Below are 14,719 nucleotides of genomic sequence, written 5' to 3'. Positions count from 1 at the left end.
GGCTGAATTTTCTTTTATAGAAGGAATAAGATTTAGATGGAAAACATCAGTTTCTGCGAACATATCTTGCTATTAATTTACTGGATTCAACCAACACCCAAGCTCTCTGATTTGCTACTTAAAGAAGTGTTCACAGGATACAATATATTTACTCACACAATGAAAAAGTTTACAAGTAATGAAGTTTCTTTTCTCTTCATTAGAATAAAGGATAGAAGGAACAGCAAAATTTTTTTTAGAAATTAATAGGATGTAAAAAAATTTCTGTCTAAAATATGATCCCAAACCTTTAACAGTGACATATATCAACCAATATGAAGCTTGATACTAGAAAATCTTATTGTAACTTGAAAAATCAATATGCTGGATCTAATAGATGATGTGGACCTAAACAGATACATCATATTAAATCAAATAATATTTAAATGCTCAAAGATCCTCACTAATTCAAAGGCACTGACAAAGAATACTTTGTAATACCAAAAAATCATTTTGAAGTGTGAATAGTTAACCTCAATTTATCTGGTTTACAAATCTGGAATTTTCATGCCAAACGTACCTATATTCCAAACATGGCTGTTTAAGGATATAAGTTCCTTTATGTCAAGTAAGACAGTCCATCTAAATAATCATACAACCAGCTTTCTATTGCCATTCAAAAAGTCTGTGAAAGCAGAAAGCTCACCCTCTCACTGACTTGTTTTAGTGTTTAATAAACTTACATCAAAAAGCTTCCCCTTGGAAAAATGAGAACTTTTTGTTCCTGATACCCAGCCCTCAAATTCTCTTTGTATTGAAATGTTACCTGGTAAATGGGAAGAATTACAAGCCCTTAACTGATGGAAATGGCATAGAATTCATGAGAGAAAAGTTAAACCTTATTTGGATCAGGAAAAGCAAATACCCTGTGCTTACCTACTCTTCTGCATTAAAAGTCTATATGTTCAGAGACTTCTGTTTAGTAAACATTTCACAGTCTATTCTTTAAAATTGGATTCTTTTCAAAGCAAGATGTAGATTTCTTACCGTCCAAAATGAAACACCAAGATGCTACCCAAAAGAAAATATTTTTTTCTAAGAAGGTTAAAAAGAAATGTTTGTGCTAATAAAAAGGGAGATAATGGAAATAAGGACCACTGTAGAACAGCAATTTAAAGTTACTGATTTAATCATTCGTATGTAGTAGGGGTATTACCAACAGAAATAATATAGCTCAAACAGGCAAGAGTTAAAAAATTAGAGAAGCAGATTTTAAAATTAAGAGTATTTTAACACAATAGGACTTTCTATACCATAGGAAAACAAATGGATATAAGAAAATGTTTTTTAATTATAAGATATAAATAATACTTGTAAATATGTATTTTTTTCCTGAAAATGCAACAATTAAGTACAGCAATTTATCACTTATGCTTAATTAAACTGTCACCTCTCAGGTGTGAATTTTTTGGTGAGTTGTTTTTCCTCCTGTACTTCTTCTGCAGTAAGGTTTAGACCACTCATTATTCAGAGACTTTTTCCTGATTATTAGTAAGAATTATGTGGGTTGGGGCGCCTGGGTGGGTCAGTGGGTTAAGCCTCTGCCTTCGGCTCAGGTCATGATCTCGGGGTCCTGGGATCGAGCCCCATACCAGGCTCTCTGCTCGGCAGGGAGCCTGCTTCCCCCTCTCTCTCTGCCTGCTTCTCTGGCTACTTGTGATCTCTGTCAAATAAATAAATAAAATCTTAAAAAAAAAAAAAGAATTATGTGGGTTGTGTTGATCTGGGTGTTTCAAGACTGGAAGCAGGATTTCAAGACATATACATGTACTTTACTCAAAAAGTGGCCCATCTTTTCTCTTTCTTTATACTCCACCTCACAGCTTAAGTCTCATGTAAACCAAGCTGGAGTGGGAACAGGAGTAAATTTGAGAGAGAAAGAGAGAGAATGCCATTTAAATAGGGTAATGAATCTTCTATAATCCCAGACTCCTTTTTCAGCTAGGAACTCGGTTTCCCAAATAGCGATTCTGTGCACCGCAGAATGGCAGTGATAAGACTGAATAATGCAAAGTATTTTTCAATTTCATTTTCATCTTGCCTCTATCTCTCTGTACCGTCCTTATTCCTCTGGCTTGCTGCTCCCCAAGATTCAAATGCCCTTACCTACCCTGACCATGGTGAAAGGGTAATGAAAATAGTTCAAAATTTACTCTCAGAAAATCTGTCTCCCATCCCACTCCTCACCCCTTCCTTCTCTTTCCCTCTTCTACCTATCTGCATCTGAGAAAGGGTTTTTTAAAATGATGGTTTGTATCCCACTTGTGAACAACATCTTAGAATTCTTCAGAAAACAAAAAAAAACTTATTTTTCAAAACTACATGGTGAAATGGGACACCTGGGTGGCTCAGTTGGTTAAGCAGCTGCCTTCGGCTCAGGTCATGATCCCAGCGTCCTGGGATCGAGTCCCACATCGGGCTCCTTGCTCATCAGGGAGCCTGCTTCTCCCTCTGCCTCTGCCTGCCATTCTGTCTGCCTGTGCTTGCTCTCTCTCTCTCTGACAAATAAATAAATAAAATCTTTAAAAAAAACAAAACAAAACAAAAAAACTACATGGTGAAATAATTCCCACTTTTGGGTAAAAAGAGCTATAGCATGCATGAACCAGACAAATCAATGTAAGGTGCAAAAGGAAACAACTGAAGCCTTATTCACAGTCTGAGTTATAAAAGTGCATGCCTACAAACCAATTCGGCTCAAAGACAGGACACTTCCCAGATAGGACCATTCTCAAATAAATAGAATTTGGCAGAACTTAATTCTCAAAGGAAATTGCAATGAAAAATAATTATAGCAATTTTAGAGACCTGCTGAATTCATTTTATAGTCAGCATTAACTTCAAGTAAATTACAACAAAAAAATACATCCACAGCTGCTTCGATTCACCAGTGTACAAAAGCGCGGTGACATCTGGGTGAAATGCTCACAAGCACGTGAAGCAGTCATCAGAGTCATTTTGTGTTTGAAACACTGTGAAAGGTTAATGAGTTGCACACTCAAAAAATGTGCAAGCCAACTCATTAAAAGTCCCATAGATTTCTATTTACCCTAAAGGTACTATTCATTTTCCATTTTTTTCTTTTGTTTTAAATAAAATCTAAAAAGCAGTTTTTAACAAAAAAATAGGTTCTGATGGCCTCTGAATTATAATGAAAAGTTCATTAAAACAGAGATACAGATGTGCTAACCATATACTCAGGTGTATAGCATTTAACTGCCCTCAGTCTGGCCAAGCCAGCCAACACCATATATAGGCTACTCACAGACCCAGCTAACATTCACTTCTGTGATCACTTCCAGAGAGCATGTGTTTGTTATCATAAACGTTTCAGAGGAGAACACAAAACAGGACTCTTCTGCAGTCAGCTGGAGTCGCCTTAACCTTCCCACGCCTCCCCAGAAAGTTCAATTTTTCTTTACATCTTTCAGGAGAAGAATTTTTTTAATTTTCTTGTATGAGATCTATCTACTTACTTTCCTTTTATTCCTAAGGTCAAATTAATAAAAAAAAAAAAATCTGACCTTCAATTTTATTAGATCTTAAATGAAAGATTTTTGGGGGAAATACTTTTAAAAATTTTATTTCATAAAACTAACTTTTTAAAATCAGTTACATTTTCATATGCTTTACCTTGAGTTCCATTCAATCTTCTTCTCATAGCTGAGACTATTAAAACCTGGAGAAACTTTCGCTGAAAACCAGAAACTTATAAAGTAGAAAAGAAGCTGAAAGGTGAAAAAACTGGTAATAACACTGTTGAAGACCAGTTTGGTGTTGGTGTCCATATTTCTTCAACCTGTTAAGAAAAAAAGATGGGCATCAATTGCTTTAAATTGCTCATAAGAAATCTAAATTTTTTTTATTTTAAGAATACATGCTTATATTTTTAATAATTTATCTTAATTTAGCACAAATATAAGAATACAAAGAAACTAAAGGACTTTTAAGTCTTTATTAGCTATTTGTCATGTATCTTGTATTTGTATTTAAAATAAAAAAGGGAGGGTGCCCGGCTAGCTCAGTCGGTACAGCATGAGACTCTTAAAATAAAAAAGGGAAAAATCATCCTAAATATCTCACTATTATCAATTTTAGAAGGCAAATTTAACAGCATGATTTTCAACATTATCTAAGTCTTAGAGTTTAACATTAAGAGGGCATTTCAAGTACTTTAACTGAAGGTATTCTTTTAGTAATATTTTTAATTAAACTTAGGAAAAATCACCTGATTTCTCTATGCTTTAACTTCCTCATCTATGAAATGAGTCCATTAGATAATTTCTAAGAAACAATTAGGCCAAAAATAATAATAAAACTAAGATTAACTACAATAGCAAAACAAAAAATAATTACACTATAAAAACTAATTGTACAGTGAGACAAATGACATTTAAAACAAAATTAAAATCTTAGGAAGAAGAATACCATCTTAGAAAAGAACCATGCCACTGTTGCTGCTTTAATTAGTATTTAACTTTTAAAAAAGTATTCTGCAATCACACACATCCTTGGACCAAAAATCCTCCATGGCTTTTTATCTTTAAAATAAGAGATTTTTATAAAAGAGCTTCAGGTTTTAAGGGTAGAGTTAGAAGAACAGTAATATGCATATATATAATATGCATATGTACTCATTCAAAATATGTTTTCCAGCTCACTGAACTGAACTTTATTTGGATCTAAAAATCTTAGGAACATTCAAACCAAAAGAAAGACACTAAAGCAGTTGCTCATATCCAGCAAATATAGCATTTCTAGAAATGGCTCCATCTTTGATACAGCTGACCCTCAAATGAAAAGGAAATGAATCAATACATATTTCCAGCTGCCTAATGTGAAGAAATAAAGTCACCTACTGAAGCCAATTCACTAGAGAAAAACCAAGTCATTGACTACACTAGCAATAACCCCACTTCATTCCCCTCCAACCAGGAGCTTGTAATAAGAATCAGGCTCCCACAGGGCCCATTCTGACAGAACTCATGTGTCTGTAATGAGTTCTTTCCCCATTCTTTCTTTCTGGTGTGTGTGCTCAGTAAAAATATTGATATTATAATTCTTCTCCGTGAGATTCCATTAAATTTATTGCTCATTTACTTTTTTTTAATTCAACATGTGTTTTAGGGTATTAAAAATTTAATTTGTGATCTTTTAGCCTAGGTTTAATATTAACCAAATAATACATAAAAGTTTTGTACATAAATTAAATATCATTATAATTCACTAAGTGAAACGTAAAAGGGAAAATGTTTTTCTAAGATTAAAGCAAATGGGGATCTGGAGGCCAGGTGGGCAGATAAATGAAGAAAATGAAACCAGTAACCAGAAAAGAGTGGAGAGTTTAATCTTCAGTGTGAGAATGGTTTGCTCTGAAGGGTTCTGTATGTTCTCTGCTAGTCCTGGAGGGTGGCTGGACATGAGCTACTTATTTACTTTTGTTAAAATTCAACCTTATAATGTGCATTTGTTTCATTAATGTTTGCTAAAGGTATATTATAAAACATAGTAGGTATTACACAACATTATCCATTTTATTAACTGTTAACTAGTACATTAACAAAAAAAAACACTCAAATAAGTCGCCACTAAGAAATTCCTCATTCCTAGTGGAAGAGAAAACATTATTAAAATGCCTATACTACACAAGGCAATCTACCCATTTAATGCAATCCCTACCAAAATACCACCAGCATTTTTCACAGAGCTAGAACAAACAATCCTAAAATTTGTATGGAACCACAGAAGACCCTGAATAGCCAAAACAATCCTGAAAAAGAAAAGCAAAGCTGGAGGCATCACTATTCTGGACTTCGAGTTACATTACAAAGCTGTACTCATTAAAACAGTACAGTACTATAAGAGACTCTTAATTTCAAGAAACAAACTGAGGGTTGCTGGAGTGGAGGGGATTTGGGGAGGATATATGCTATGGTGAGCACTGTGAATTGTTTAAGACTGATGAATCACAGACCTGTACCCCTGAAACAAATAATACGTTATATGTTAATAAAAAATTAATTAAAAAAGATAGTATGGCACTGGCACAAAAACACACATCAATGGAACAGAATAGAAAACCCAGAAATGTACCCCAACAACTATATGGTCAACTAATCTTCGATGAAGCAGGAAAGCATATCCAATGGAAAAAGGAGAGTCTCTTCAACAAACAGTGTTGGGAAAACTGGACCACTTTCTTAAATCATAGACAAAAGTAAATTCAAAATGGACCAGACACCTAAACATGAGACAGGAAACCATCAAAATCCCAGAAGAGAACACAAGCAGCAACCTCTTTGATTTGGCAGTAGCAACTTCTTACTAAACACATCGCCAGAGGAAAGGGAAACAAAAGCAGTAATGAACTACTGGCACTTCATCAAGATAAAAAGCTTCTGCACAGTGAAAGAAACAATCAACAAAACTAAAAGGCAGCCTATGGAATGGGAGAAGATACTTGCAAATGACGTATCAGATAAAGGGCTAGTATCCAAAATCTATAAAGAACTTATCAAACTCAACAGCCAAAGAACCAAATAATCCAGTTAAGAAATGGGAAGAAGACATGAATAGACATTTTTCCAAAGATGACACAGATGGGTAACAGACACATTAAAAGATGCTCAACATCACTTGGTATCAGGGAAATAGAAATCAAAACCATGATGCGATACCACCTCATCCCTATCAGAAGGGCTAAAATTAACAACACAGGAAACAACAGATGTTGGCGAGGATGCAGACAAAAGGGAACCCTCTTACACTGTTGGTGGGAATACAGGCTGGTACAGCCACTCTGGAAAACAGCACGGAGGTTGCTCAAAAAGTTAAAAATAGAACTACCCTATGACCCAGCAATTATACTACTGAGTTTTTACCCAAACAATATAATGAATACTGATTTGAAGGGGCACATGCACCCTGATATTTACAGCAGCATTATCAATAATAGCCAAATTATAGAAAGCATCCAAATGTCCAACAACTGATGAATGGATAAAGAAGAGGTGGTACAGACACACACACACACACACACACACACACACACACAAAATGGAATATTACTCAAGCATCAAAAGAATGAAATCTAGCCATTTGCAACAATGTGGATGGAGCTAGAGTGTATTATGCTAAGCAAAATAAGTCAGTTAAAGAAAGACAAATACCATATGATTTCACTCATATGTGGAACTTAGGAAACAAAGCAGATGAACATATGGGAAAGCAGAAAAAAGAGAGAGGGAAGCAAACCATAACAAACCCTTTTTTAAAGATTTATTTGAGAGAGAGAGAGGGAGAGAGAGTGTGTGTACAGGTGCACAAACAAGGGGTGGGGCAGAGGGAAAGGGAGATGCGGAGCTCAATGTGGAGTTCAATCCCAGGACCCTGAGATCGTGACCTGAGCCAAAGGTAGATGCTTAACTGACTAAGTCACCCAGCCACCCCACCATAAGGGACTCTTACAGATAGAGGGGAAAAAAAAAAGATAGAGAACAAACTCTGGGTTGAAGGAGTGAGGTGAGTGGAGAATGACTAGATGGGTGATGGGAATTAAGGAGGGCACTTGTGAAGAGCACTGGGTGTTATGTGAAGGGATGAAACACTAAATTCTACTCCTGAAATAAGTATTACACTATATGTTAACTAACTAGAATATAAATAACAATTTGGAAGAAAAAAAAACTCATTCTTTTAAAAAAAGCTAGTTTTTGTTAAGTATTATACTGGCTATTTTATATTTTTCACAGAAAGACTTTCATTTAACTGGGGTCTTTGGAGTACATGTTGAACCTCCCTTTGCAAAAATGTTTCATTTAAAACTAAAGAGATCCATATAATCGAGTTGTGGCTTCTATTAAAGGCTCAACGGACAGAAGCTAATTAAATGGTTCTACTCCCAGCTTTGCTTCTTATTAAGCAGCTGCTTGCTTCATCAGTCATGCCAAATCAAGGACAAATCCAACGATTTTTTAAAATTTCTTTTATATATTCCCCCCCCCCAAAAAAACAAGGCTGCTGGTAGAAAGCAAATGCCGCTCTTCATTCACTAAATCAGGCAAGAAGGAGGGGAAATGGATAAAACCAAACAATTCTCATTCCTGACATAGATTAAGAATCTTGGAGAGTTCAGTGACTATTAAGTAGAAGAACACACAGTAAAAATAGGAAAGTATTCGACCTGGGTCATGTACCTCTACATGTGGCTGGGATACTACCCTAGGAAGGAAAAGCCAGAACAGAAGTGGGAAATTTTTCTGTGGCAATTTATAAGGGGAGTGTCTAGACATGAACTTTACAATGTCATTAGCCCATCTTAATTCACACCCAAGAAACTCTTCCAGAGGCCTCCTGAATACAAATGATACTTGAATGTTTTCTCCCAAGACAGTTTCCAAAGACTTTAATTCAAGCAGTTTTCCTAGAAGAAAAACATAAAAAGGTCTGAAGTACACCTCTCCACCACTAGCTTGTAACAGCCTTTCTCCAGCAGGACTCTCAGAGGCAGGGCCACGGGAAACAGCGTAGCCAGGCTGACTCAGCCCTCACTTCAGCCGACAGTTCATCTGACATCTGTCACATGTCCACCAGACCAGCTCTGGGCCAGAACTCAGAATACTAAATGGGGAACATGCTTATAGGCCAGTGGGGAAGCACAGAAACCGATCACCACCACACAGAGTGCCAAGCTCACGGTGCTAAGGGGATATTCCCTACTTTCAGCATAGTAACTACCCTGCAGAGAGGACCCATGAACAGTGAGGAGATATCGAGGGTATTCAATATAAACCAACAGGGCGTCTTCTCTTCTATTAAAATCCCCAAACCCTTGAATGCTGAAGTGTAACACTCCGTTCCACCAGCGGAGTCTAGAACTACTGACTTGGGAAAACAAAGGTAACTCTCATTTCCCATGTTCACTATTCCCTTGTAATACAAGGGCTTCCCTAGGGAGTGTGTCAGAATTGCCGATGCCATCTCCAGACACATAGACAACCTCACTCTTTTCCATTCTGATACAACATGAACCACTGCATAGTGGCTAGCAGTAAAAACATTAACATGAAGAGGGAAAGGTCTTCTGGGGTTGTCTTTAAGGGCAGCAAGGAAGCAGAAAGCTGGGAAGAATTCTTTGTGCTTAGGATTCCTCTTCCATCTTTCTTGAGCTCCCTTTCCTGTTTCCCACACTAATTCCACACACTCACTGGTCTCAAATCTCCAGTTCTCTCTCTCTTACAAAAGATATAGTTTCTTATTATTTCACAAAAAAATGGAGGCTGTCAAGCATGAACTCCCTCAGTGTTGCAATGTCTACTACCTCCCCTGCCCCAACACAGAACCTCTTCTTTGCACACTATAAACTCTGCCTAGGTGTATGCCCCACACCTTCAACATGGCTTCAGCTGTGTGCAACCAAACATCCCCCAGCATACCAGTCCTGGATGGTCACCTTCCCTCCGGATAGCTCCATAGGGGCATCCTGGAGGCCCCATAGACTCTATATGATCTGAGCCAAATTTAATCCCAGACCAGTCCTTCTGCCAGGGTTCTGTATCTCGGAGAATGATACTATCATTGACCACACTTCCCCCATCTTCCAGTCTAGAAGAGTTCAGTCACTCTAGTCCCCTTCCTATCCTTTATTCCCATAATTAACTGACTGCCAAATCCTGGCAGATTAAAGAATAGCAAATGGAGGATAACTTGATTCCAGGAAAGTTCTGGAAGTTCCTCATGACAGCCTTATGAATAATATAAACAAACGTGGCTGGAAAACAAAATTAGGTAAATTCGGAACCAGCTGAAAAACTAGAAGCAGCATGCAGATCAGTGATCTGAAACAGACCTGAGAAATATCTCTTGCTATCCTATAAGATTCTCTCTTTTTGGTCTGTTATTAGCAACATTTTTTACAAATATTCACATTGTACTCAATCTGCATCTAACACAGAGCTGGGAAATATAACTAATATAATGGGTTAACAGAATCAGGTTTCAGAATTATCTTCATAAGCTGAAAGAGTCCCAATCAGAAAGAAAAAGTATACTAGGAATAAATGTTTTAAAGGCAATACCTAAGTACAGGATTTGGTATAATAGCTATATACCACCCCCACCACACACACACATGGGAAGCCTGAGCATTTTAAGTTGCACAAACCAATAAGAGATAATAAAGTAATGAAGATATGAATAACAAACAAAAAAAAAACTTCAGGCTCATTTATAGTCAGCATAAAAGCATGCCTTTGGATCAAGATACTTATCAGTCCTACTTTACTCTGAATTAATCACATACCATTGGGAACAAGATTACTTAGAAAGGACTCAAGAGCATTCTTTAAACATCTTCACTGTGGTGTGGAAAAGTGAAAGAGGGAACTTATTCTGCATTACTCAAAAAGGCACAAGTGGGCAAAAATTACAGGGAGGGAAGAGTTCAGCTTAATCTAAGGAAGAACCTTCTAACAATTTAGAAGTGCCCAAGCATCCATCATAGAAGTGGTAAAGGGACCTCAATGGGGTGGACCCAGGTCTCTGAGAGCACTCTCAAAGAAAGATTCTGGGATTCTAGGACTGAACTGATCTTTGGTATCTAAAAAGCCAATTTTGCATTCAACACTATATAAGCTCTCAACAGTCTATCATTCAGGTTTTTAAAAAATCAAAATTACATATGTAGGAAAATAATAAGTACATGTTAACTCAGTGGAGTGTACATAGACTTGGTTGCAGGCTTGACACTAGACCTCCTCCCACCGCTTGCTGTGTGACCTGGGACAGATTACTAAATGAGCCGTACCTAAACCTCAGTTCCCTGCAAAATGGCGGTAACAGTAGTAACTTGGCATGGCTGTCATGGGGCATAAACCACATGTTTGTTGGACACTTAGAATAGTACTTGGCATGTGGTGCACATTAAGTTTGTTTCCACCATCATCTGTCCCCAGCGGCAAGAAGGCATGCAATTGCTGGGTCTGTCACCACTCCAGCCGAGGGCAACAAGACCACTATCTAGCCACTAAGACCCCTAACTCATCCTTGTTTACATTAGTCAACACACACATGCAGGTGGACCCCACTGCAGAAATCCATCCTCTACCACATGACTATCCCTGTCACGCTCTTAAGTTCTTTCCCAGCAGCCACCTGACCCAGCCCTTTATTATATGCACCTCCCAAATCCTTCCTACTAGGCCCCCAGGGGCTGCTGCTCCATGCCCAGGAAACAGATCTCTATCCTTTGCCTCTCCTGTGTGCTCTGAGGACCACCTCCCTTCCCTGTAGCCGTCTCAGGTCGTGGCTGCCAGGTCTCCCACACTTTGGAGTCAGGAGGTCACCCTATGTCCTCTTGGTTCCTCACAGTCTCCTTCAGGCCCTGCTCCTCCAGTCCCCTGCCCCCCAGTAAACATCCAGCAAACTTTGGTCCTGCTACTTAGTTATACCGCCTCTCCTCTCCTCACTGGTATTGTGTTCCAACCTCCTGGATGTTTCCTCCCAGCCAGAGACTTTGGTCTCTGTTCACTAGTATCTTCAAGCCCTGATACTATCCTGAATGACTTCTTACTCTGCTGAAGGTACAGGTTTCCTTAACAACCCAGTCCTTCTTTCCTTCATGGGAAATAGCATCTCTTCTATGCCGCCTCAACCACTCATGGACCTTTACTGTCCCATACTCACCATTTTCTGCCTCGACAGTAACATCCCAAGTAGTCCCCTGCTGACCTTCCCTTCAAGTGTGCTCAGTATTACAGTATTTTTGAGTCCACTGACTTCTTGGCTCCGTCCCAACCTGCTAGCCCTTTCCTGTGTTTTACTTCCCTCTTTAATCAGCTTAGATCCTTGAGCCCATCATTTCAGTAATACTCTTACTAACACCCTACACTCCCTTTCCACTGCCAACAGCTGGCTAAACTCCAACCCCAGAACTACTCAACTCTTTACTCAGCAATGAGCCCTAAACAATCAGAGCACTGTTGGGAAGTGCCACATACCAGAGGGATTGGGGCTGGTGAGTGAGAAAGGGCAGAGGGATCAGAGGACCCTCAACACTGCACTGCACTCCCACCTCACTGCCCCAGCTGCTCCTCTCACATGTCACCACTCATTTTCCAAGTCATCCCCAGGTTTCAAACCTCTAACCATCCACCCCCATTCTCAACAGATAACCCCCCATCTGACCTCACAAAATTACAGAAGCCAACATATGAAAATGCGATCACACTATCGACCACACAAATTACCTGCATCTTCACCCATCTGTCCTTCCACCTCAGGCCAACCTCTCCAACAAGTGCACTTTGGATCCAACCTTTCTGGCTGCCTTGGGAATCTTCTGCTCCCCCAAGATCCTTTATTCTCTGCAACTAGATCTTTCTATTGGCTTTTAAACAGGCTCAAGTTCTCAGTAGAAACAAAAATCAACAAATCCACCAGCTCTTCTTTAATCCAACAGTTTTCACTCTTGCCCTCTCTCCCCTTTCCCCCATTCCCTTTAAGACAAAGTTCTAGAAAGGTGTATCCATACAATCATCATTTCTCATCTCTCTTGATCTTTAACCCAGTCCGTTCTTGTCCCCACCTTCATTACTCCCCTGAAATAGCTATTACTAAGGTCAACAAGGACACCTACATGTGGCCTTCATGTTACCTGAACTCACATTACTGACCACTTTCTCCCTGTAATACTAACTTTCCTGTGCTTCCCTAACACCTTGCTTCATCCTCTTTCCAGCCACTAAGTAACAGAATTCCCTAAGGCTCAATATCAGACCCTCTGCTCTCTACTTGTTTCCTATGTCATTTCACCTATACCTGTGACATCAGTAACCACTTACATGCAGAAAAATACCACGTTTAACTCTCCATCCCAGATCTCTCCTCTAAGCTCCTAATGTACACAGCCAACTGCCAACTTGTCAGTACGACAAAGCATTTCAAAGGCATCTCAAACAAAGCTCATGACTTGACCCCAAAACTTCTAGGTTCTTCAGCTCACTGAATGGTTAGCATTGTACATCCAGATGTCACAGCCAGAACCTAGCAGCCATCCTTTAATAACTTGTTTTCTGTACATTCCTACTATGTGCCATAATCCAATCCACTGAGTCCTATGGTGGAAATCCGATTTTCAAAAGCATCCATTTTTCTCTAGCTTATGACCATCACTTTTCTGGACTGTCAGCAAACCAGAAGGCTATCTGTTAACAGACTGGAGGACTCCACGGGAATCTTCACAAAAAGCTGCTTCTGATTACATCACCTCCTCATTACCCCCAACTTAAAACCTTCAATGGTTTCCAAGAGTTCTTATGAGGACCCTACTTTCTCTAGCCTCAACTGGCACTTGCCCTCACTTGCTAAACTCCAGCTTATGTAACCTTTCTGTTCCTTACAGGTGCCATGGTCCCTGCCTTCACAAGGCCTTTGTAGAACCTATCCCTCACCTCCCACCCTGCCCCCCACTCCCAGGTTAACTCTCATACTTCTTCAGCTCTCGATCAACCCTTTCTTCCTCAGAGAGGCCTTCTCCAGGCTTGGGCACCAGGTCAGTATGCCCTTATCTGCTCTCAGAATGCCAAGTCCCTCCCCTTTATAGCTACAATTTATTTTAAAAAAAAATTTTAAGTATACTGACATGCAACGTTGTATTAGTTTTAGGGGCACAACATAGTAATCCAACAAGTCTGTATGTTATGCTATGCCACTACAAACGGAGCTCCCATCTGTCACCAGACAACACTATTACAGTACCACTGACTGTATTCCCTATGCTGTGCTCTTCATCTCTGTGACTTACTCATTTCATAACTGGAAGCCTGTTGTCTCCCACTCCCGTTCTCCCATTTTGCCCACCCCCACCCCCCTCTCCTCTGGCAACCCTCAGTTTGTTCTCTGTATTTATAGGTCTGATTTGGCTTTTTGTTTGCTTTTTTATTTATCTGGTTTCTTTAGACTCCACATGAGTGAGATCATATGGTATTTGTCTTTGTCAGTTAAAGCTGCAATTTAAATGAATGTCTCCTTCCCCCAGTGAAATGTGAGCCTCGTGAAGGTGGGAAACACGGACATTTTCCCCCTCCATCCCCATACCTAACACAGGCCTGCTACATAGCATGTGCTCAGTACATGTCTATTAAATCAAATGATAATAACAGGCATTCATATTCTTACATGGGCTTTTCATTCTGCTGGTATCTCATCAGCAGCAGGTCTTTCATTTTGCAGTACGGTCGGAATATTGGAAAAAGAATATTCTAAATCGACAACTCTTGTACTACAGCATGAAAACATATTTACTTGTAAAGGATCCTCACCTCAGTGGCCGAGAGCAAAGAGTCCTGACCAATATTATAAGACGAACTAACACTGAATATGTGTTTTAGTCCATTTGTATTGCTCTAACAAAATACCACAGACTGGATGTCTTGTAAACATCAGAAACTTCTTGTTGCCCGCGGTTCTGAAGCCTGAGATCAGGGCACCAGCATGACTTGGTGAGGGCCCGCTTCCAGGTCATAGACTTCACATGGCAGAAGGGGCAAGACAGCTCAGTGGGGTCTCTTACAAGAGCACTAACCCATTCGTGAGGGCTCCACCCTCATGACCTCCTCACTTCCCAAAGGCCCCACCTGTTGCTACCACCACCTCTGGAGGTTAGGATTTCAACGTAAGAATT

At 39.3% G+C, this 14,719-nt stretch overlaps 1 protein-coding gene across 4 annotated transcripts in view; it reads right to left on the bottom strand.

Annotated features, from left to right (window-relative positions):
- LOC111143053 (transmembrane protein 56-like) overlaps positions 1 to 14,719 on the bottom strand; it is a 110,029-nt gene that overhangs the window by 47,890 nt on the left and 47,420 nt on the right. For all 4 annotated transcript variants that reach the window (XM_022496492.1, XM_022496491.1, XM_022496494.1 and 1 more), the window contains one exon: positions 3,673 to 3,838. In XM_022496492.1, coding sequence (XP_022352200.1) covers positions 3,673 to 3,827 — 155 coding nt within the window. In that variant the 5' untranslated portion in view covers positions 3,828 to 3,838. The remainder of the gene's footprint in view (positions 1 to 3,672; positions 3,839 to 14,719) is intronic.

The sequence above is a fragment of the Enhydra lutris genome, unplaced genomic scaffold (genome assembly GCF_002288905.1).
Source record: "Enhydra lutris kenyoni isolate GAN:26980312 unplaced genomic scaffold, ASM228890v2 scaffoldscaffold9, whole genome shotgun sequence".
In the NCBI taxonomy this organism is placed as follows: Eukaryota; Metazoa; Chordata; class Mammalia; order Carnivora; family Mustelidae; genus Enhydra; species Enhydra lutris.
Note: the sequence above shows the minus strand (reverse complement) of the source record. Positions and strands in the feature narration are given on the sequence as shown.